At 41.0% G+C, this 25,127-nt stretch overlaps 1 protein-coding gene across 1 annotated transcript; it reads right to left on the bottom strand.

Moving 5' to 3' along the window:
- Positions 1 to 24,466, bottom strand: syt16 (synaptotagmin XVI; the record flags this gene model as incomplete). Its single annotated transcript, XM_079174644.1, has 9 exons — positions 1 to 1,773; positions 1,908 to 2,097; positions 2,203 to 2,667; positions 6,957 to 7,183; positions 9,915 to 10,142; positions 11,995 to 12,023; positions 12,918 to 12,930; positions 13,657 to 13,833; positions 24,454 to 24,466. The coding sequence occupies 9 exons, from the start codon at positions 24,464 to 24,466 to the stop codon at positions 1,460 to 1,462; spliced, it is 1,656 nt and encodes a 551-aa protein (XP_079030770.1). The 3' UTR covers positions 1 to 1,459.
- Positions 24,467 to 25,127: the final 661 nt, after the last annotated feature.

Here is a 25,127-nt window from a genome sequence, read left to right as displayed (position 1 = left end):
ACAGTATCTGTCGACACAAACAAATATAATCCCCTGCATTATCAGCAGCACTGTACGATTCCACAGCAATAAAACTACCAATTACCACAGAGCGAGTGTGTGTGTCTGTGTGTGTGTGGGAGGGGGGGAAGAATAAAGAACACACACACTTCCAGGGTAATTCATCGTATGTTGTTATCAACAGCTGCAGCGAGATATTTAAAGCCTCTTTTCAGATCAGCGTCGACGGGTCGTTGAGATGAGCTTTGCCTCCGTGAAGGAGGTCGCTGGTTAAGAGTCTCCAGCTGCCGGTCGCTTCCTGCCTCCTGTAGTAGCGCACGAGTCGGGGGGAGAATATGAATGAGTGCTGCTGAATATGAATGAGACGCCTTCCTGCTCCCACTTGACTAAAAAACACAACATCTTCACTTCTACGCTCTCGTGTTTGTTTCAGTATTTTCAGGATGAGGTTTCCATCCACACGAAGCGCAAAATCTTCACCAAATCTTTAGAAAAATCACTTAAAGAAAATGCTAATTAATGCACGTTTCCATAGAATATTACTTCATCGAGAGAAGCAGAGAACCATTAAACTATTGCAGAAGACGAGATGACGTCATTAAAAGAGCTCCAGTCAAAGCTAGAAAAAGTAGAAAAACATGTTGGAAATAAGAGCTCGCTGTTCGTTTTATGTGTTAACGTGAGGAAAGCTAGTTTGTTAATTGAAGCCCAAATTAGAGCTGTGGAGGTGAAAATAAAGTGAGGATATGTCAGTGATTTAATGGCTGATAAGTTGAATTATTGACTCATTGATCTAAAGAGGACGTGACCGTTATATTCTCAGCTTTTACATTTTCTGGACGTTTGCTTCTTTGCGTTTCCTGTCTGCATTCGTTCAGAACTCTCCATTGATTTGCCAAACAGTGAAAGAACAGCACGCTTCAGAAATAACAAGTCACACACACACACACACACACACACACACACACACACACACACACACACACACACACACACACACACACACACACACACACACACCTCTAATTTGTGTGTGTTTCCTAACACAGCATTTCACTTGAAAAACTAAACCGCAGCTCCCTCGTCTCCCAGCTGAGCTGCTTTAACAAAAACACACAAAGCTATAAATGTGGGTCACATTCTCAGCTCCTCTTGGAGGCCGACGGATCTTCTGCAAAGACGAAACCTTCAAAATCCATAAAGGTTTTACCACAACATGTTTTACTTGGCTTTTCTTCTATTAATTTCTTTATGACTTCAAATCTTGTTTCGGCCTCCGAAAGCGCGTGCATTTGTTTCCTCGCGACGACGGCGGAGTGTTGCTCTGAGAAGTCCTTGAATCCATCGCCCCTCTGAAAGCCACATGCAGCATCCGGCCCGCCGATCAAAACCATTCCCCCCCCCAACGTAAAAAGAATAAACTCTCTTTCCTCTTACAAAACCCTAAATGTGGGTGGCGTTACGCCTCCAGCAGGACGTGCCAGCGGCAGACCTGCTGTCCTCGGCTCTCCTTCATGTCCTGCCAGTGGAGCTGCTCCTCCTCGCCGCTGCTGTTCTGGCCCAGAGCGATCCAGCCCACCATCTCCTTGCGCTTCATGCTGCGGCGGTTGTAGATGGAGACCAGCAGCGTGACGTCCGACAGCTGGAACAGCGCCACCTGGAAGATGAAGGTCTCCTTGTAGACGGGGTTGGGCTGGCCGCGACGCACCGACGTCTTGCAGCGAGAGATCTCCTGACCGACCGAGTTCAGCAGGGTCAGACGGCCGTAGGTGTCTAGAGGGGAGGAAGACGTTGATATACAAACGTGAAGCTTTTTCTGTCATGTTAGCATCTAATATAAACTTTTCCCCAACTTCTCCAACTTGTGTATCCAGTATGTGTGTTATTTAAGTTATAAGATAGCAGACCTGGTGGTCTGTTGATGGCCAGGTTCCTGAAGTGGCTTCCCTTGATGAGCTCCACAGACATGCGTCCCGTGGTGGCGTTGTAGGTGAGGCCCACCAGCAGCTCGGGGACGCCGCCGTGGGTCAGAGACTGAGTGGACGAGGCGCTGTCGCTCTGAGACACGGCGGACAGACTCACCTGGGAGTCCAAGCTCTGACAAGAGACAAACACAGTGAGCAGCAGCGAAGAAGAAGAAGGAGCGGACGTCGAACACAAACCTGCAGCACAAAGACCCACAAAAGAAATGCACCACCTCACCTTGAGGTTACTGCGAGGCTCCAGGACCAGCGTGGTCTCCATTGTCCCTCCGTCCGGGTCCAGCCCGCCTAAGCGCAGCACCTTCTCGCCCATCATCCTCTCGCGGGACATCCGGGACGCCCCGAGCGCGTACAGCCTGAACCTGACGGCCGACGTCTGCAGCTCCGACGGCTCCAGGCGCGAGAAGCGAAACGTCTCGTTGAAGTGCGGCAGCGAGCCCTTCTGCACCAGCGTCCTGTGGCGCTGTTTCTTGGCGGGCAGCAGGACCATGTGCACCTGCCAGGAGTCCATGCCGCTGCGGGCCTTGTCGGGGATGTCCCGCGCCGCGATCACCGAGACCAGCAGCCTCTCCGTGTCGGGGTGGTACTCCAGAGAGAGGACCAGGTCTCCACATTTGGAGATGGGGGAGCGAAGGGAAGAGGTCGTCGGCTGAGACGAGACCTCGTCCTGGGGAGGCTGCTCTGGCTGAGAAGGGGAAATAAAACACATCAAGCTTAGTTATAAGTGTATTTGTAATAGATAATCCCCTGGGAAAAAAACGGCAAATTGTTGTTTTTACACTAATGTTGTTCTGATTCATCATGTTTATCAGTGAGCTTTACAGGTGCTGGTACTGTAGGCACATTTTACAAAGAGCCCAGGCTAGCTGTTTCCCCCTGTTTACAGTCTTTATGCTAAGCTAAGCTAACCAGCTGCTGGCAAAACTCTTGAGTCGACTAAGTCCAGCTCAACTCTCCACCACAAAGCAAATAATCATCTTCCTTATTTATTATAAAGACAAATAAAAAGACAACAAACTGTAACTCTAATTCATATTTTTCTACAATCCTTTGTACTGCTTTTATTTTCTGCCTTTTTATTGGTTCTTTTATTCTGTTTTTATGAACTAATTGATTTTTCTATTGTGTTTTTTTTTTTATTGTTTGTTTTGTTGCTCCGTGCTGGTGCAACAGTAACATCTCCATCCTGGATTAATAATACATTTCTCTCTTAAGGGCTCAACACATGAATACATTAATTAATTAATAATGCAGATTTCTGCACCACAGTCAAGAAAAAAACACTTGATTCTGTAAAAAATATTGAAAATTGTTAATGTGATGATAAATTCTTGCATTTTTACAAAATTAATCATAGATCACATTTTGTTGTTATGTATTGTAGTTTACATACTTTACATACTTCTTATTTATTTTTTATATATTCATTGTTGTATGAACAATGAATATTGTAATATAATGGACACATTTTTTATACTTATTTCTATTTTTCTTATAATTGTTCTATGTTATTTATACAGACAAAGCTTTTCTCAAATGTTCAGAGACACAAACTGAGCAGAACTCCTCTCCTCCTCCTCCTCCTCCTCTTCCTCCTCCTCTTCTTCTTCTTCTCTGCAGCCAATCTCAGCCTCCCGTTCAGTCGGCAAACACAACATTTGATTGCGTCGCGTGTTGACAGAGCCGTGCTGAGTTTCGGCATCGGCATGGCAACCGCAGAGAGAGATAAGGTAATCACGGAGCCGCCGCTCGAGTCTGCTGAACGTGCAGGTCAGGAGGTCACTGCATGTTTACTACTCCTTCCTCTGCAGGCTGGAGAAGACGTACGAGGCATCACTGTGTAGTAAACAGTGATGGAAGAAATGCCACAGTCTGAAGCCACGTTTAAGCATTACAGATGTAGAATTACATGTGATTCTGCAGCTGATCTTCAGAGTAGAGCTACTACTTCCAGTACTCAAATAGTAGTGTGTGTAGTGCTGCTGGTAGTCGTATGTTAGATATTACAGATATTGTGATATAAGAAGTTAAGTATTTGACTTGCAGAATTTGAATTATAGATTTATTTTTTGCAAAAGATGTCAGTTATTCCAAAGATATGTGGAATTTAAGGATAAAATCTCATGCATACCCCTCCACCCCACCTCATTTAGTTTTGTATGTCGTTGTGTATGTTTTAACTTTGAAAGAAATATAAGTAACGATACCAATAAATTGGCTGAATATGCATTTTTTTTACTGACTTGACTGCCAACGTTAGCAGCGTTTGCATTCGTGTTCGTACTAATATTAGCGCTACTCGTTGAGATAGCAGTATTATTAGCAGCAGCAGTGCTAGCTGTAGCATTAGCAACGGCAGCGCTGCTATACAACCGTATAAATAAACTGCTACAACACGGCTCTCCTCGGTTCTCTGCAGCTCCACGGATCCAAAAGTCGTCCGCTATTTATGAAGCGTTTCTAGATGTCAGTGTCACCCTGTTTGTGTGTGTATGTGTGTGTTTGTTTGTGTGTGTGTGTGTGTGTGTGTGTGTGGGAGGTGTTTGCTGCACAGATTGCTCCCAATTTCAAAGTGTGATTCGGTGACTGAGAGGTTGTTAGATTCTACATTCCCACTCTCCTACATGAACCAACACACACAGACATACACGTTAAGTAGATGTATGCGCGTATTTATGCACGAGCAAACACACACATGCACATGCACACGCAAACGCACGCACACACACACACGCACGCACGCACGCACACACAGATTAGTATTCATGAGCTTCTGTTTGTTAGCCAGCTTGATGTGATGAGCGAGAGGAAATATCAACTATTTATACGAAACCTCGAGGCCTCAGCGAGCCGTGTTTGGTTTGTTTCTTCCCAAATGAACCTGAGAGGATAACATGGCAGAGTGATAATCCTCTCACAGCTGAGTGAGGATGATGAGGAGGATGAGGACGATGATACCTTTGCCAAGCATGATGGGTAACAGCAGGGCTGCGGTCAGCTCACTGACCCCGTTAGGTAATTCCTGCCACAGTTATTTCTTTATTTATTTTTTAGGTTAAATGTTGAGGTTTTCTAAAGATTTGTCTTTTAGATTGTAAAGTCTCAGTCTGCGGTAATGTGTCGAATAAAAATTGAAATGAAATCACTGCAAATGACTTCTTAAAGGCCCTGAAACGAGTCCTTCTGATCTTGTTAGTGGTCATGGTGGTGTAAGAGACGGGGTGCAACATAAACACACTCCTCACTGGTTTAAAGTGGACATTGCTGGTAAAAGTTCATATTTATATATAAATTACAATTTACAGTCGTCTGTTTGTTGTTGCCGATGAGATTAGCTTCGACTCAGACCTTTGAATAAATCTGCTTATTTCATCGAAAAAAAACGTTCCGAGCTCCGAGGCTGAAATATGAAGCCAACGCGGGAGTACGAAAAACTGCAGTTCCTAGAATGGCCACTTGAGGCTGACGAGCGAAACAAGATAACCGAGAAAATGATCTTCTATACTGACAAACATCGTATGAGTAATTCATGGCACAGTTCAAACGGGAGGAAATAAGATATTCATCTTTCGCAGTTAACTAGAAATACATCAATCAATACTGATCGGTTAGAGCAGAACAAAACAATATAACCGATAAATAAGGTAACAAGAACGGGATAACCCGAATGAACGAAAAGTAAAGCATAGAAATGTAAAGTTTGATTATCAGGCCACAATGAGAAGCTTCTGTCAATCAAATCTGTTGCAAATTAATCAGATTTCTACTCCTCTTAATTAACCAGATGATGTTGAACTTTGAGTTTTTCTCATTTCGTCTCAAATAGTTTTAGAATAGATTTAAACCAACTGTCACTTCTTTACACCTTAAACTCTCCACCAACAGTTAATAAGTGACAACCTGCATTTTTATATGAAGAGAAACTTAATTCCCACAAGCAGCCACTCAAATCACTGATTTATCAACAACATATTATAACTTCTTAACTACATCTACAATCATTCAAGGCTCCCAGTTTTATTTTTTTACCTTTATTCGGCTGACAAAAGCTCTTTTTTTCCAGGAACTAAAAGCATATAAAGCTTCAAAAGGCAGTAAATTAATCTGATAAAAACATCCTCCATTTTCCTCCCGTGTACGTCCCATGTGGCCTATTTTTACCTATTGAAGTTAATGGTTTTCTGATATTAGTCAGTCTGGTCTGGAGAGCTTTTCTTGCTGCAGTTCTATTTAGAAAAGTAAAATTATACATTCTGCCTCCACGTGGCCGTGAGAGACAACATGACCTAAACTCTGTCCCACGTCCACTTCAAACATACGAGAGGGGAGATTTGTTTGGATCCAGGTTTTTTAATTATACGTCTTTTTGGGGCGACAGTCAGAACAGACTGGAAACGTGGAGGTAGAACAAGAATAAAGACATGCAGCAAAGGATTTAATCTGGGACATGCTATGCTCCTTAGAACACTTTTGTCTTTTATGAATTGCTGTTTCCATCTCTCTACCAGGTTCTGCAGAATGAAGCCGATGCATCATGTGTTAAAGCTGCATTCTCTCTAGTGTCCACCAGGGGGCGACTCCTCTGGTTGTATAGAAGTCTATGAGAAAATGACTCTACTTCTCTCTTGATTTATTACCTCAGTAAACATTGTAAACATGAGTTTATGGTCTCAATCTCTAGTTTCAAGTCTTCTTCAATACAGCATGATGTTCATTTAGTAAATGATGGTCCATTTAGAGTCACACAGACCATAAAGCAGGGGATGCTTTAGGGGCGGGGCTACACAGTGATTGACAGGTCTCTACCAGAGACGTATACGCGTCTCTACGTCACTCCTCCTCAGTCCAGTCCACAAACCAGTGAGTGACGTCACGACGACTACGTCCACTTCTTATATAGAGTCTTTGCTCTCTACACTAAACTTTGATCCAATCATTATCTAAACCACAAAAGTGTTAGAGTGCCTGCAGTACCTCGGGGCTCCAGGCGGAGGAGCTGTCCATGACGTCCACGGCCGTCTCCATCTCCTCGCTGCCGTCTGCGGCCTGCCGGTTTGTACTCGGGGCGGGACTCTTCCCGGCCCCCGATGCCTTGAGACCGGCGGTTTTGTCCAGAGAGACCGTCGACGCCCTCTCGCTCTCCTCCAAGGCGGCGGAGAGCGGGTCCTTGAAACCCCGCTGCTGGCTCTGAGCCTCCATTTCTGCAGGAGGAAGGCAACATGAGAGGAGAGTCAGCGTTAGGCTCCTCTGGCTTTACATCTGTGGGTGTGAGGACGGTCGTTTTGAGAAGGGTTGCAATTACACGCCCTGTTTTCATATCTGGTAAATGTAGTTAATCTAATTAGGTTTCCACATTTGCAAGTAATTAACTGCAGAATTAAATCAAATACAATTAATAAATAACTAAAATTCGAAGCAGTTTGAAGGAGCAAAAAAACGCCTCAAAACTGCTTTGTGTTCAGAGGGTTAATGATCTCCACAGATGAGATCTAACACTCGTTTCAATGCACATGAGAGCGAGCTTTATGTTGGAAATCAACTTAATTAGGATTTTGTTTCTGGATATTTTTACATCTCCATACAACAATCACTTAAGTAATCAAATTAATGGCAAAAGCAATGAATGTGTCCCACTATTACGCTTGAAATTAGAAAACAACTGTGTTAAAAACACCCTCTGAGTCTACGAGGGCCTCTCAGAAGCTCCATGAACCTCGTGTTGTGTGTTCCCGGAGGCGATATTGTGTAATCTGTCACACCTTGGCCTTTTCCCCGAGACAGAGACACTCGGAGAACAGGCCGTACCTCGGACCAATCAATAGCAGTTATCTCCAATTCACCATCATTAAGGTCGGTCTGACTGTTACATCAACGGCTGCACGGGGCGTCAACCATGGCAACGGGCTGAGGTGAGTCATCAGTGTGTGTGTGTGTGTGTGTGTGTGTGTGTGTGTCTGCGTGTGTGTGTGTTGAAGACAGGATTTAACTTAAATACCAGTTGAGACAGAGTGACCCCAACCGAACAATGTCACCAACAACCAGCTGCTCGTTTTAAAAGAACTGGGACGATAATTAGCGTGATGCTATTTGGTTAGCAAGTTAGCTGCTAGCTCTGAGGAGAAGCTCCCGGGAAAGAAACCAAATTAATAAAGTCTCAATCAAGTGAAAAGTGTTGGTGGAGTTCAAACTGCTGCAACTGATGATTCTTTTCTTTCTGAATTTATCGTTTAGTTTAAGAAATATTAAAAACAAAGCGGTGTGAAAATGAACCTTTTTTACAGCGAGGAAACAAGGAAGAGAGGAGAGAAGATAAGAAAAAGAAAGGAAAGGAAAGGAGAGGAGGAAACAAGGAAGAAAGGAGAGGAGGAAATGTCAGCGTGTGAAAACATAAACCATCAGATTGCGACACGCTGCCTGATTCCGGTTTAAATAATAATCCAGATTATGTTTTGCTGGATATTGAGATTATCATTAATCACAATTTTTTAGGAAGAACATTTTAGGAAACACGTTACTTAAACTTTTGGCACTCTATGTTTAAACATATAAATAGTAAAAAAAACAAATGTTTTATTATCTTGTCGTCTGTTTGTCTTTTCCAGTTTTTCATGATTATCTGAAATTGATCAAACAACAAAAAAAGCTAATTGAACAAAAAGCGAGATTAGAATAACGGTTTCCTGTTTGTTTCCTTCACAAACCAGCTGAGGACTAACGAGTGTCCTAATTAAAGCTGCAGCGGTGGATCTCACTGAGCCTCTCTGAGCTCTTTGCAGCCTCTAATCTGCAGTAAATACGTTATTTTGGGGCCTTTTGGCTCATTGACACTGGGACGGATTACTGGTGGATCTGCTGGTTTCTCTGCAGCTGAGAGAAGAAAACCAGGCCTGAAACATTCACTTTCAAGATTGTTCTGAGGATCATCAGGTGTCCTTCTTCTACTTTTCTTAATCCCACACTGGAGACGCGGTCGTTTATTGTGAATTAATCCTCGTTTCAAATTTAACTTTAACAAAAGTCCTCTGATGAGTGGGAGCGAACACCTGGAGGCAAACAATTTCATTTGTTTTGATTCCTTTTGGAAAAAAAGAAACAGTTGATTTCTGCTCCACTCAAATACACAAAATACTTCAAAACAAACAGAGATCACATCAGCACATATTAACCTGTGATAGTTATGTTATTGTCTTTTTACTGTTACATTTATTTGCTTTGTTTTTGTTGTTAGTGCTTTACCTGTTTTTACCATGTAAAGTGCCTTTAAGTCAAGCGCTCTCCAAAATATATGTTTTATTATTATAATTAATAGAATACCACATACTACAATACTACATATGATAAGAAATATGATGCATGAAAACTAATTGTTTGAGAAACAGCCAGACAACAATAAATACATTATATATTTATAGCATAGAATTTAATATTTATTTGTATATTAATTGAATATTTAATATTCATAATTTAATTTAATATTTATTTTTAATATGTATTTCATTTTTATTTGTATAGTTTAATTTAATATTTCTTTAATATTCATAATTTATTTTAATATTATTTTTAATATTAAATATTTCTTTTTTATATCGATTTAATATTGATAATTTAATTTAATATTTATTTAATATTAATAATTCAATATAATATTTAATATTTAATAATTTTTTACAATATGTTTTTGAAATATTTTAGAAATATTTAATATTTAACATAATATTTATAGTTTAATGTAATATTCATTTTTAAATATTTTATTTAATATTTATTTTTAATATGTATTTAATATTTTTTATTTATAATTTAATTTAGGTACAGGTATTTTGAATACCGGACAAATCAATGTGCACGGTTGATTTGCAGTATTAAAATGATAGTTTATCTGTAAATGGACAGCGGGTCATAATTCTACTAGAACGTGTGCAGATGATGAACCTTCACAGTCCGACGGCTCGGTGCTGCCTTCCTCCTGATCCGACAGTCGGCTGAATTTGTGGCGTCGGCCGAGCGACGTCTGCGTCTGCTCGGCGATGTTCGCCGCCGCCGTCGAAATACGAAAACTCTGCGAACGCGACACCGAGATCTCGAACTGCTTCAGGACCTCTTCTTCACTGTCGGAGGAGCTGACGCCATCGTCTTCTTCATCGTCACCGTAACTGCTCACTGCAGGGAGACAAACACAGGGAAACACAGGGGGTGAGGAAGAGGAGGAGCTGGGAGAGGAGAGGAAACAAGGAAGAAAGAGGAGGAGAGGAGAGGAGAGGAAACAAGGAAGAAAGGAGAGGTGAGAGTAAAGGAAAGAAAGCAGAGGAAACCAGAGTTTGTTTCAACCAAACAGGTTAGTTTTCAAAGTATTTTTGTCCCAAAACAGAGTTTTAAAAGCTTTAGTTTATTTTCTCTGGTCAAAGTTAGAGGACGAGTTCTTAAACCTTTTCTCTTTGCTTCGGTGTTTTTCACATCTGCAGAGTGCTCCTCATAGTTAAATCAGATTGAGGTCGGTTCACGTTCCCACCAGGAGGCTGAATAGTGAAGTCAAAGCTTCATGTGTTAAAGCTGCATTCTCTCTAGTGTCCACCAGGGGGCGAATCCTCTGGTTGTATAGAAGTCTATGAGAAAATGACTCTACTTCTCTCTTGATTTATTACCTCAGTAAACATTGTAAACATGAGTTTATGGTCTCAATCTCTAGTTTCAAGTCTTCTTCAATACAGCATGATGTTCATTTAGTACATGATGGTCCATTTAGAGTCACACAGACCATAAAGCAGGGGATGCTTTAGGGGCGGGGCTACACAGTGATTGACAGGTCTCTAACACAGACGTATACGGCGTCTCTACGTCACTCCTCCTCAGTCCTAATATGGTCACTTCCTGTTCACTGGTTGCAAAAAACAACAACATGGCAACGACGAAACTTTGCACTCAGCCGCAAAACTTAATGGGTGTGTTTGTGCTGTAATGTCATTTCTACACAAACTGTATATATATATATATATATATATATATCTATATATATATACCGTATGTAGTATATGTGTGTCCTCTGAAGGATTCAAAGAAAAGATCTCCAGAGTGGAGGAATGTGGCTCAGTGATCACATGTAACTGTAACACACACACACACACACACACACACACACACGTATGTGCGTGTGTACGTACAGGATCTTGCTCAAACAAACACACGCTCACACAGCTAAACACACACACACACACACACACAGGATCTTGCATAAACAAAGACACACACACACACAATTAAATACACTTGGATACAAATAATTATACCCATAAATATACACGTACAAAAGTATATTTATACCAAAGTATTAAAAGTAAATAGTAATATGTCCACGTAATCACAACGTTGCTGGTTCAAGTGGTGGAAAAGACGTTTTCAGATCCTTTACTGGTATTTATGTGATGTCGTCTTTTTATTGCTTTTATTTGTATCAATAATTATTTTGTATTATTTCTAGCATATCATTTTATTCACACATTTCTTCTCTTGTTGCATCTTCATGATTATTTTAATTTGTTTGTTTTTTCTTAGTTTGTCTTGCGTTAGTTGTTGTATTGCGTTGCTTTTTCTTTGTTTTGTCTGTGAAAGAACTTTGTAAACTGTCTGTTGTTAAAGGTGCTGTTAAAGTACTTGATCAGCAAAATGTTTAACTGTTATATCTGATGTTTCTGGATTAATATCCACTGCTGCATTAATGTGCATGTTTCTTTGAAACTGTGATCTGAGTAGTAACTAAAGCTGTCTCGTGAAGTAAAAAGTACCATATTTACCTCTTAGATGTAGTAGAGCAGAAGTATAAAGATGCACAAAAATAGAAATACTGAAGTAAAGTACAAGTCACAACTTGAATTTGTACTGGAATACATGTGAGAGTTCTCATTGTTCTTTGTTCAAGTGAAGCTATTTCAATCAGGCCTACAGTTTCCAGGTTTAAAGCGACATTTTCACATATAATTTGACTAAAAACATAACGTAACTTAACAGCCTCCCTTACCTCGCCCGCTTGAGTCCAAACAGGATGTGCTGTTTGTTCAGGAAACCAACTGGAAATACCAGAGACTCCACCTGCTGCAGGTGAGAATCAACAAACCAGTGTTTGCTCTGTTTGACTCACAGTCCTGGATTCAAACATCCTGCTGGTGGCTATGTTACCTTTCTTTCCTTTCTTTCTTTCATTTTTGCTCTCATTTTAAAGCACCAAAAAACGTTTTTATTTCAGCTAAAAATAAAAAAAAAAGCTTCCAAACTTTGAGTTAAAATGACTCTCGGCCCACATCTCACTGTAACGACGTAATCACAATATGTTAAAAGCTTTCCTGTCATTGTTTGTACAGTTCAACACTGAATTTAGACTCCACTTAAAATGTTTATAGTATTAAAGGTGCAAAGATACGAGATTGAGAGCGTTTCGATTGCCTCTTAACGGCTCTCAACATGGCAACATCGTAGCTATCGGTGCTAACATCGCTAACAGCACAAAACGTCCTGAGAGGGATAACAGTCTTTACCTGAGTGCGACGCTTCAAGGTCAAACAAGACCTCAAGATTAGGTAACAAAACAGGAGCTAATTGAACTGATTTTGGGGGCAGTTGGTTGCTTTAATCCAACACGTAAGAACACTGTTAACTTCTTTTGTCCACCTTTAGCACCTTTGCTCTGGGTGTTCACGGTGTTTGACAAGTGGGAGGAAAGAAAAGCGTTTTACTGGGTGATGGAAGGAAACTGAGTGTCCTTTTCTCTCCTTTTCTTCCTAGACTTTTTTTTTTTGACGAATTCTTCTTCAAGGTTATTATAACGTTATTATTTTTCATTGTGAGCTGCTGCAGAGCTTCGTGGCTGCTGACTCACTCGACTCTTTCTCTCATACATACAAAACACACTCGCCCACAGAAACCGCTGCACAAACACAAACTCACCCACGTTCTCTTTCTGTTAAAGAAGAGTTTAAATGGAGTCATTACGCATAAAGGAGCCACGCACTCTCCGAGATGTTTCAGGTTACATAAAAGGTTGAACCTTGACGAGAAACATTTTAGGAAATAAGTTATTGTCTGTCTTTATGAGAGAGACAGAGATGGGAAGATTGATAAGTACGTATGTTAAAGGAACATTCATTTCCGGCGTAAATAAAATAAAATAAATGTGGCTATTGTTGCTCTGTTGCTGATGTTGTAGAGATTTGGGGAAACGAGTACACGTGCAGAACAACATATCAGGGTAAGCTTTGCAAAAACAACAACACTTGTTTCTGAGTCTAAATGAAAGTAAATGCTGAAAGAACGGCCACTACGGCGTTATTTTGTTTGAGTTCAAGTGCTGAGAAAATATGAACACTCCTCTGGTTGTATAGAAGTCTATAAAGCTTCATGTGTTAAAGCTGCATTCTCTCTAGTGTCCACCAGGGGGCGACTCCTCTGGTTGTATAGAAGTCTATGAGAAAATGACTCTACTTCTCTCTTGATTTATTACCTCAGTAAACATTGTAAACATGAGTTTATGGTCTCAATCTCTAGTTTCTCTACGTCACTCCTCCTCAGTCCACATATGGTCACTTCTTCAACTTTAAGTTAAAAAACTAGTTCACAACCAAACTCGTCCTTCATAAAAGTCCATACAAAGTCCTGTGAAAGAAAGTTTATACATTCATTCACTCACCGAGCCCCTGGCGGATTCCCTGGCGGGTCTTCTTCCGGTGGGTGTGACGGTGCTCCAGACACGGCATGCCGCCGACGCGCGAGAAACACAGCTTCTTGTTGATGAAGAGGAAGAGGACGGCCAGCGCCACGATGAAGACGCCCACCGCCGACAGGAAGCCGATGGCCTCTGGGGGGACTGGCAGGAGGAGGGAGAGGGAGAGGGGACACACAATGACACACTGATCAGACCACACAAACAGGCAGTCTGGATACACACACACACACACACACACACACACACACACACACACACGGTACGCATGGTACATGTGATGCACACAGACAGAACGAGTGACACTTTAGTATTTGAGTTACCCTCGGTGCCTTGCTCAAGAGCACACAGGTGTTTTTTTTGTTTTTTTTCAAGCAAAAATTTGAAATAAACATTTTTTTCTTCCGAATTTATTGTTCGGTTAGTTTTTCCTCAACCAAGGCCCTGTCTACAAAAAATACAAATATAAATTCTATCAACACGACTGGCTGTTAATAGCTTCGGCTGCTGAGCTCTGATTGGACAATCGTTTTTTTACAAAATATTTTCCGTCCACACCAGAACGCAAAAGACTGCCGACGCCATCTTGGAACACGGCCGTCGCCACGTTGTTCTTCAGATGTCTCGGGTTAGATTTGGTGAACGATACGTTTCACAAACACATCGGAGGATCAGGACTAACTCGTGTTGCTGGAGCTTCACCAGATGAACCAAGAGCAGGATGAGCTGATAGTTAACGTCATGATTTGATCTGTTTTATTTCCCAGACCAAGGAGAACAGTAAGCTAGTTAGCTGACCATCAGTTTTCACCAGCATGTCGATGGGGAAGAGTGACAGTAAAAGCTTCTTCATTGGCTGCGGTTTAACTTGGTGTTTAATCAGAATTTCGACACACTGCATGAGAACACTATAGTGAAGGAAAATATAGAGGAGGAGGAGGAGGAGGAGGAGGAGGAGGAGGAGGTGTAAATAGCAGGTAGAGAGAAGCCAGAAAATGATGGAGAGGCAGAAAAACATCTGGACTGAAATAGAATGAAAAGAGTGATGAAAGCTGGAAGTGAAGAAACCAGAATGATTGAAAACAAAACAGAAAGTAAACAAACAAGAGGAGAGAGAGAGAGAGACAGAGAGAGAGAGACGAGGCGTACTACTCTGTTCTCAACACTGATGAATAGAAATAACCAGGGGGGGGGGCACCGTCTCCCGTTTCCACGGCAACGTCTCAGAGAGCAGAGAAGTGGATCAATGGAAGCAAACGGAGACGAGAGCACATCCTGCAGAGAGCCGACGCCAAAGGAAGGACTCCAGAGCGTAGGTGTGTGTGTGTGTGTGTGTGTGTGTGTGTGTGTGAGGGTGTGTGTGTGTGAGGGTGTGTGTGTGTGTGTGAGGGTGTGTGTGTGTGTGTGAGGGTGTATGCGTGTGTGAGAGGGTGTGTCAGGGTGTATGTGTGTGTGTGAGGGTGTGTGAGGGTGTATGGGTGTGTGAGGGTGTATGTGTGTGTGTGTGGGTGTGTGAGGGTGTATGTGTGTGTGTGTGTGGGTGTGTGGGTGTATGTGCGTGTGTGTGTGGGTGTGTGGGTGTATGTGCGTGTGTGTGTGTGTGTGTGTAGTACTATTACATGTGTTATGTATTTCATACACCACCGTGTCTCTCTCTCTCTCTTTTCACGTTTATAGAAACTGAATCTCCCACGCTGTACAGAAGCACCTCGTCAATCTGCAGCCGAAAACATCCAATCACATCGCCAAGCAACAGTGTGTGTGTGTGTGTGTGTGTGTGTGTGGCAAAATAATGAGCAACAACAGCAGCTGGTTTAATCCATCCCTCCACATGCACCAGTATTTGTTTTAGTGGAGGAAGAAGTACTCAGATCATTTACTTAAAAAGGTACAGTGTGCAGAGTTCAGGGGCATCTATTGGCAGAAATTGAATATAATATATTATAATATAATAAGTGTCTTTTAGTCAGTGTTTAATCACCTGAAAATAAGAATCGTTGTGCTTTTGTTAGCTTAGAATGAGACGTTTATATCTACGACTTAACGGTGGTCAACACGTTATTTAAAGTGGTGCTTTTACAGATCTTTTGGTGTCTAATGTGTCGACTGAAGCCCAGAACGCTGGCTCTAGATATTCACGTTTTCATGTTGGTAAAAGTAGTCAGTAGATATTTTATTCTCCTTTATAGTGCTGCATTTATGTTTATGCAAATGTTACTTAAGTAAAGTAACATTATAATCTTGTCTCTCGTCCATGTTTCTATTTAACTTAATTATTCCTCATTTATTTACTTTGCCCGTGTTGTTTTATATGATTTAGTATGAGAGTGTCCTGAATGTTTCTCATATTAATGTTCTCTCTTCTCATATTGTTTCTGCATGCTTGTAAAGGGGTAAATGATGCAGAACTTTGTAACTTTTAATCTTATATAACTTTGTTTCGGGAGACTTTGTAACATCTGTCCAGGGACTGCAGATGAAAAATAGCCTCTTGGCTAACTCTGGCGCATTTACAGGAATGTTTTGTAAATGTGCCATGTCCAAATAAACCAATAAAATAAAATAAATATGGTAAAATAACCGATGGACCGCTACCTCGGAAATCCGAGCATCGGGCCGTTTAAACTGACCAATACAGCAACATTCATCTTATAACGCTGCCTGAGAAAGAGGCCATAACATCCCCAAACCACTCAACACTTTATAACACAACACATGCAGTGTTTTCTTCCTAAAAACACACGCAACACGACAATCTCTCGACCCACTTTCTTTAAGTTCAGCTGCTGTCCACTCCCACAGAGAGAGACTAAGCAGCATGAGAACTCCTCTGTAACACCTCATGACAGAGAAGACGCTCCTGTCCTTTTAGAACCCGGAGGTGCTGATGTATCGCTGGTTAATGAATTATCTTTTATCTGTTTTTAAGTCCGCACTAGCAGGATGACTTCAGGGGATCACCCGAAGGTGTAATATATCTTTCAGCACTAAGACCTCTTTGAAAGAAGGTAGAAAAGCCGACTGTGAATACGACTCATAATTAATTTAAATGAGCGCAGAGTGACAGTGACCGTCAGGACGGTGTGTTCGGGTGCCGCCGTAAAGTAGGAGTTTCCCCCTCTCAGCTGCTCCGACTGTCACAGACACACTGAGCTCAGTGTTGGAGACCCAGAGAGTCTCCTACTGTCCACATCCAGATGGACAGGAAGAAACCCCCGGGTCAAGGTCTGGCCTCACACCTGCTGCACACACACACACACACACACACACATACACACACACATACATACACATACACACGCACACACACGCACGCGCACACACACACACACACACACACACACACACACACACACACACGGCCGCACTTCATTCCAAGTGCAGAGATCTCTTAACATCACGTCTTCTTGTTTTGTCCCCATTATGTTAAAATGTCTGACGGTTTTATTGAATTATAACTATATTATATATATATTATATTTCTATTAGATTATCATATTAATACAGATAAAACACAAAGGCTCATTACTGAGTATTAAAACATATTATGGAGTATATTATTTATCATAGAACCCGTTGACGTAGACTTACTGACTCTCACTTTTGCCTTGTTATTATGTCTTTATACCATTTTTAAAAAACTAATTCAGCATCGTAACAAACGTTTTCAGATGACGCGCTTTGACTTCTTTGTCTATGAGAAAATGACTCTACTTCTCTCTTGATTTATTACCTCAGTAAACATTGTAAACATGAGTTTATGGTCTCAATCTCTAGTTTCAAGTCTTCTTCAATACAGCATGATGTTCATTTAGTAAATGATGGTCCATTTAGAGTCAAACAGACCATAAAGCAGGGTACGCTTTAGGGGCGGGGCTACACGGTGATTGACAGGTCTCTACCAGAGACGTATACGGCGTCTCTACGTCACTCCTCCTCAGTCCAGATATGGTCACTTCCTGTTCAGTGGTTGCAAAAAGCCAAGATGGCGACGGCCAAAATGCTGAACTCGAGGCTTCAAAACATCATTCTACCAACCAATGAGTGACGTCACGACGACTACGTCCACTTCTTATATTCAAACATGAAAGTCTCTCTAGAGCCCCTGTTTGCTTTGTCCCTTCTAGGCTACTGTAGAAACATGGCGGACTCCATGAAGTGGACCCGCTCCCTATGTAGCTAACAAAAACAACTCTTAGTTTCAGGTGATTATACACGAATGAAAACATAGTTATGAATATTACACTCTATTTCTGCCAATGAATCCCCCTAAACGATGCGCACTGTTCTATAAAACGCAGAGTATCACAACCTGTCAGACCAGTCCTGCAGCTCTCAACATTTGACCAAAACAGGGTTCATTTATGCGTATTTGCTGAGATTATTTGTGGAGGATTCGTGGTGATTTAAGTGACCTCAATTTGCCTCAATTATGTAAAAACAAGAACACTAAAACTGAGAGAAAAGTTCAGTTTCTAGCTTCAGTTTCATCCGTTTCTTCTTTCCCCTCACTCAACGTTTACATTTACTTTAGATTATGAATCTTAAAAACAATCCCAGTGGAAGGTGAGTCGTGTTGTCGGCCCAGCAGGAGATCAGCTGATTATTGATGAAACAGTTTGTCGAACGTGTTAAAGTCAAATTATGAAGAATGAACGTACAAATGAGGATTAAGGAGGCGACGTGACCCAGAAGTCAATACGAGAGGCGTCGGATCGGAGCTAATGAGACAAGAGAAATCTCACAACACCGCTAATCCGACAGCGACACGGTAGTGAAAAGGTTGTTTGTGTGTGTGAATACTAAATCTCCTGATTACTATGCAGCTGCTGACTTTTCCACCCCGGCTTTGAAGTGAGGAGCTCCAGAGGAGAGAAGAGAGCACTTTGATGTGAGGAGGAGGAGGAGAAGACGACGAAGGCCACGTTGTTACCGCTCATTAAGAAAAGATCCCAAAGAGGACGAACACGGAGCTTTGTGGTGCTTTTTCCTCTTTCTTCTTTTTCTAGCGAGGAATAAAACGGAGCGCCTGCTGTTTCTTTCAGTTCGTCGTAAGGTCACTCGCTAATGCGGGTAATTAGTTCTAGGGCTGTGTGTGTGTGTGTGTGTGTCCTTATTTACAACAACACACAGCTGAACGCTACGTCCTCAGTATTCAGATCATTTACTGAAGTAAAAGTATCAATACGCTACAAGAGAAAGTACAAATACGTATGTAAACGTTTTAAATCACTTCTTAACCCCAATTTTTACATTTTTACACTTTCATGTGATGTCGTCTTCTTACTGTTTTATTTTATTATTGTTATTATTATATAAAAAACAAGATGGCGACGACCATTGGGTGACATCACCATGACTCTGTCCACTTCCTACGTGAAGTCTTTGATCTCGTGCAGCTCTACCAGGAGAGTTTCATGTCCATCCAAGCGCTGCTTTATCTGTCAATGTTTTATATGCCAAACACTGTAAAGGGCTTTAGCTTTCAGGACCATGGACAGCGGAGACATCTCCTCCCCTCTTCGTCCTTCTGTTAACGGACAAAGACACAGATCCCCTCAGATCTCCAGAGCCGTCATGTGACGTTCACTGGCTGTTGTTGTTCTCAGCGCCGGAGGTCAGATCAACCCGGAGACATCAGCACATGGTGTTTTTCAGTCTGACTCAAACCCACTGACCACCAGGCACACGCGCACCTGAACAACATAGTTTCCCTGGAAACAGCCCAGCGGCTCTATTAAGGTATAATGAGTTTGCCTTTTCCCACCCACATGTAAGAGGGCCTCATGTTACCATGGCGCCGTCCGGCTGCTCGTCCTGATTGGCCGAGAGGACGACGACGACGGCGTCTCAGGGTTGAGATGAAGAGACGATGAAATGAGAAGAAGTCAAGAGGAGAGGAGCTCAAAGTAGAAAACGAGGCATCTGAAGTCACTCACGTCCACAGAACACACGTCCTGAACACTTAGCTCCGCCCACATCACGCTTCTTTTCACGTAAAGTCTCAAACTGAACAAATCTGCAGAACAATCGTTGTTCTCATCTGTTCTCGTCTGTATTTCACCAGAGAGCTTCCACCGTTCTGCACTCAAGTCTGTGACGGCTGACGCAAATGTGTTCAGACAGTTTGATAAAAGACAATAGAAGATCAAATAATATATTATAAAATTACGTCAAATAAGATTTGATTTATCCCGAGGGATATTGTTAGTAAGAGTGGAAAATATAAAACATATCAAATATGACTTATATATATTGGTTTATATATATAAACTGGATATATATAAATAAATGGATGGATGGATATTGGTTTGCAAGTCAGAGTTTAACACAGTTTTGATGTGACCAGGCTCTTTTATTATCATTATTATTATGCTTATAATAATAATTATTATTAAATATAATCATTATTATTTATATGTATTATTTATACTTCTATATACTTATAATTATTATAATTATTATTATTTATAATACTTTTACTCTTTGAAAAAACATATTTATATTATATTTGATCTTTACTGACTGTTACTGTCATGATTGATAATAAATATAATAATATCAGGATAATAAAATCCTGCTTCATTACATTTTTCATGACTCCGACAGTATTTAGTAGTTCTCCTAAACGTCCATTATTCTGTTTAAAATCTGCCACAAATATTGATCCTCAGAGCCAGAAAACGAAGCTTTACAACATGATGCTGAGGCGCCACCTGCTGGTTACAGGCTGCATGTCACCGCAACGCTTAATCTTTAGGGTTTAACATCCAATAGAAGTTAAACGTGATCCTCTTGGTCCATCACACGTGGAAACTAAAGCATCATTGTTATGGATCGAAATATGAAAGAGTACATTTCATAAAACGCTCTTCTTCTTCTTCTGCTCTCTCACACAAAAGAGACTGGATTTAATAAAGGTTATAATAACAAGAAAGACAGATTTAGATTTAGTTTTTGTTGTGTGTTTTTTCAAACAGCATGTTTTTACTTTAATCACAACAAAAGGCTTTGTTCTATAATAAGATGATTATTTATGTGTGTATGTGACAAACATTATGTTAATTATTTAAGTTATATAAATTAGTAGGACCATCGTGTTCTACTCCTTAATTTGTAAAAAATAAATAAATCTCTCTAATCTGATCTAAAACGAGGACTAACATGACGAGGGCTCTTGTTGTTGTTGTTGTTGTTGTTGTTGTTGTTGTTGTTGTTGGTCAGAGGTCAACCATTCATTTCAACTTAACAATGCACTTTGTAAGACTATCTGTGTTTCTACTACACTACATTTCAGAAATATTATACTTTTTACTTCTGACAGCTTTACAAATTATGATTTCTGAACATAAAAACATAAATTATGTTTTGTTGTAAACTAGAAACCCAAGAAGTTCAGCTGAAACAATTAGTCCATGAATCATTTCGTTATTCTATCAATAATATTGTTACTCATGTTAATATATTCATAATGATGTTAATGCATTTGTAATCATTTTAATAATGTTAATTTATTAGTAATAATGTTGAGGTTTGGACACTTTGGGCTCTGATTAATTCTGACGCCATTTCTCACTATTTTCACTATTTTTACAAAACAATCGATCGATTAATGGAGAAAATAATCAAACTGAGCTCCAGCTCAACAAGCTACAATCCTAAAATCCTGCTTTTACATGAATGCATTAGTAATAATAATCTGATGATAGTAGAACATTCACAGTTTGAATACTTTATGTATTACAGTTGTGCTTTTACTCAAGTAAAGGATCTCATTGATTAAATACGATGCAACATATTGGAACAAGCTTCAGCGTCTCTGCACCGACTCTGTTCATTATCAACAGAAAGTAGAATCAAATAGAAAGACAGCAGGTGAAACTAAACAATCAAGAGATGAGAAAGTGGGCTCAACCATCATCACCGTCTAGTTTTCAGGAATAAGACGGTCAAATCAAAACTCACACTCTCCATGAGTCTCTTTAGTTCCTCCTTCACTGGACATGTCTTCACCTCCTCCTTCCTTTCTGTCTTCTCCCCAAAAACGAGAGGAGAAACTTAACGTCTCTGTCCTCGTAGTCCTCTCACTGAAATCTGACCCGCGTTCCGTATGAACCGTCAATCAGCGCCGCTTTCCTGCCTCCCAGAGGGCGAGGCGGACCCGACTTCCTGAACACCACCAAGACACAACAAGCGAGAGGAAGCGCTGCAGAACACGACAACAAAGACCAGCAGGCTGATTATTAAAGCCTCCTCAGGCAAAAAGAGTTGGTCCCTGTGGACTAAAGTGTCTCTGAGCACCAGGCTCCCTTCAGAAAACCTCTCATTTTACTGCAGCGTGGTGTCGGTGTTGGCTCCCAGAGAGGAGAAGCTCTGCTCCTGGAGGAGGAGGAGGAGGAGGAGGAGGAGGAGGAGGAGGAGGAGGAGGAGGAGGAGGAGGAGGAGGAGGAGGAGGAGGAGGAGATGCTGCTGCTGCTGCCGGGAGCTGAGCTCTCCTTCTCCCTCCGGAGCTCTGGATCTGGGTCTGTCCACGGTGGACCGGTCTCTGCTGGAGGATCTGGGTCTGTCCACGGTGAATCCGACCCGGTGGCTCCGATGATGAGCATCAAGAATAACTCTATAGAAACAGACCATCTTCTCTCTGATGGTCTCTTTACTGATGGAGGTCTGATAGAGGATCAGGACTACACTGAGACTGGTTCATATAGAGGATCAGGACTACACTGAGACTGGTTCATATAGAGGATCAGGACTACACTGAGACTGGTTCATATAGAGGATCAGGACTACACTGAGACTGGTTCAGGACCAGGTAAAAGTTCCTCACAGTAACTTTAAAGTGGCTATAAAGGTGTTGGTGTTTGCCAGCTTGTTGTGGAGTTCTATCGCCCCCTAGTGGACAGTTTTAACATGATTAACTTCACCCACTGTAAGTTTAACTCAACCAAATGTAACATCTTCCCCTCTGAGAAATCTCTCTGTGCCTGCAGAGCGAAGAGAAAGTGTCTGGAACTGACCGATATGAGTCTGGTTTCCCATCAGCATCCCCAGCGCTCAAACAAACAAACACGGATTAAATTTCCTGTCAGAAGCAATAAATATGACCCACGAGTCCCGACTGAGAGCCGCTCTCTCAGAGAGCCATGAATTAGACAAGGCAGCAGTCTGTAAGTAGGCCACAATAACCAGAACCGGCATGACGCACATGGTCGACTGCTTCCTACTGTTTAATGGAGCGCTTCGATGCCACTTTGTATCCCGACAACACTCGTCAGACATGTAGAGAGGGAGGTTATGTTCACGTGTTATATAAGTCATATCATCTGTGTATGACATTTGTCTTTGTGGGGAAACCTGGTGTTCACTTTTGGTATTAATATTCATCACTGACTATGATTTCAAATGTATTTTTCCCATAAAGTGATTCTCACAGATAATGGGAGCAAATCTGTGGTGGCAAATTCAACTTTGGTGAACTTTGACACGTGAATGTTCACCGCTGACCTCGCACCACGTTACCCTCCTCTGTACGAGTACTGATCCACAGAAGTGTCCTGGTTTACAGACGGTTATGAGACCAGAGTCTCTAAAAATGTTTCCTGAATAAACTATCAACTTATTCTGCATTTAGCACGTTCCCACCGACACATTTGGAATGTTTAACATTTAAATGGTCTATTATGGGATGTCATGAACATTGCAGCTCTATCTTCAGTCTTGTGTTCATTTGGTTTCAGGTTATAATTGTCAGACTATTTAATAATCTGTAATAATGAAAAGATGAGTAGAACGGAAACATTAGAGCTGAATGAAGAAGTCAATCTGTTAGTTGTAACAGAAAATATCTATTAATTAATCATGTAAGTCATCTATCAAGTAAAAAAATGCTGATTATGTTTTCTTATATTTGAAGATTTGCTTGCTTTTGTCATTTTACAACATTGTAAATAGAATATTTTCATTTTTTAAAATTGTTTATAACCAAAATAGGTATTTGAAAAAAATCACTATCCTGAACAAAAAAAAAAGGAAATCATTAGATAAATAAATAATTGTTAGTTGCAGTAAAGGTTCATTAAATATCCAGATGGTACAATGTCTGAGGGCAAATTGATTGAAATCACTGGACTAGAGTTTTTTATCTGAAATGCAGTAAAAGTATAAATTAGATGGAAATACTTGAGTAAAGTAAAAGTATCTCAAAATGATACGTGCATCTACTTACACTACACATATTAGATTATGTGAAGTATCACAGTTATATTAATAATAATAACAAAACACGCAGTAAAGGTACCACAGGCTCTCTGTAGGCCTGCGTTATAAAACACACCACGACGACACATTAAATGATACTGTGTCATCACAACCACTCTGGTGATTTACATAAACAATCCAAACCCGGAATATCTTATCATTTAAAATGAGGTAGAAAAATAAGGCTTCCGTGAAGTGGCCATGATTGAAGCTCAACTCTCCAGTGAGTACAACAACACAGGAACAAATACTGCAGCAATATTACAAGTATGTCTTTGTTTAGAGGCTGATTAAGGCCCGAAAATGTCAATGATGTGGATAAAACGCAGAAAAAACGACCGTATTTGGTAAAAAGATCATCAATTGGCCTACGCATCCCGTCGCTATCAGTCAGCCAGACATAAAGAAACAAGAGCCTGAAAAACAGCATCCATGCATCCTCCGGCACTGACACATGAAACCAACATTAAGAGGCACCCACAGGGTGAGGAAGACGGCCGTACTTACTGTCCGAGGCCATGGCTGCGGATGTTTCCCCCTCAGACTACCAGCGGAACCGAGGCAGCAGCATCCCGCACGCGCTTCATCCTCCAGACCCGCAAAGATCTGCAGCCACACAGCGGTGAACCGTGACGCCTTCAGGTGCTGTCGGAAACATCCACACTCAACGGGGTTTCTACGCATTTGGTAATTTAAACCTTGAAATTATGATTCCCCCCCGCCCCCTCCTCCCTGTATCATTAGAGTTGTGTCCTAAAGTCAGGAAATAATTTGCTTAAATTCATCCAATTTCGGAAAGAATAGGAGAACATGTACCTTTCACACATTTAGCCCATGGTCTTTGAACTGTGCATCCATCAGTGCTGCCCTGCAATGACAAAACAAATAAAAACACAAAATAATGTTATATATCTATTTACAAATGAGTTAAGACAAAAGCTGACTTATTTGCGTGTGTTATATTATATAAAAACATCAAATACAAATGTATAGTGGAAAAGAAAACAAAAGCTAAATGCTGCAAACTAGCTGGTTCCCACGGCTAGCTTTAGCTAATTAAGCTACATTTACTTACATTAAACAATAAATGTCTCCAATCAATGAGAGATGTACATTTTGATTAACAAACACTCTGTCATATATCCTAAATAAGTAGTAATATTTGCTAAATACAGTCATAG

This window comes from Pholis gunnellus (genome assembly GCF_910591455.1).
Source record: "Pholis gunnellus genome assembly, chromosome: 15".
NCBI classification, from domain to species: Eukaryota; Metazoa; Chordata; class Actinopteri; order Perciformes; family Pholidae; genus Pholis; species Pholis gunnellus.
Note: the sequence above shows the minus strand (reverse complement) of the source record. Positions and strands in the feature narration are given on the sequence as shown.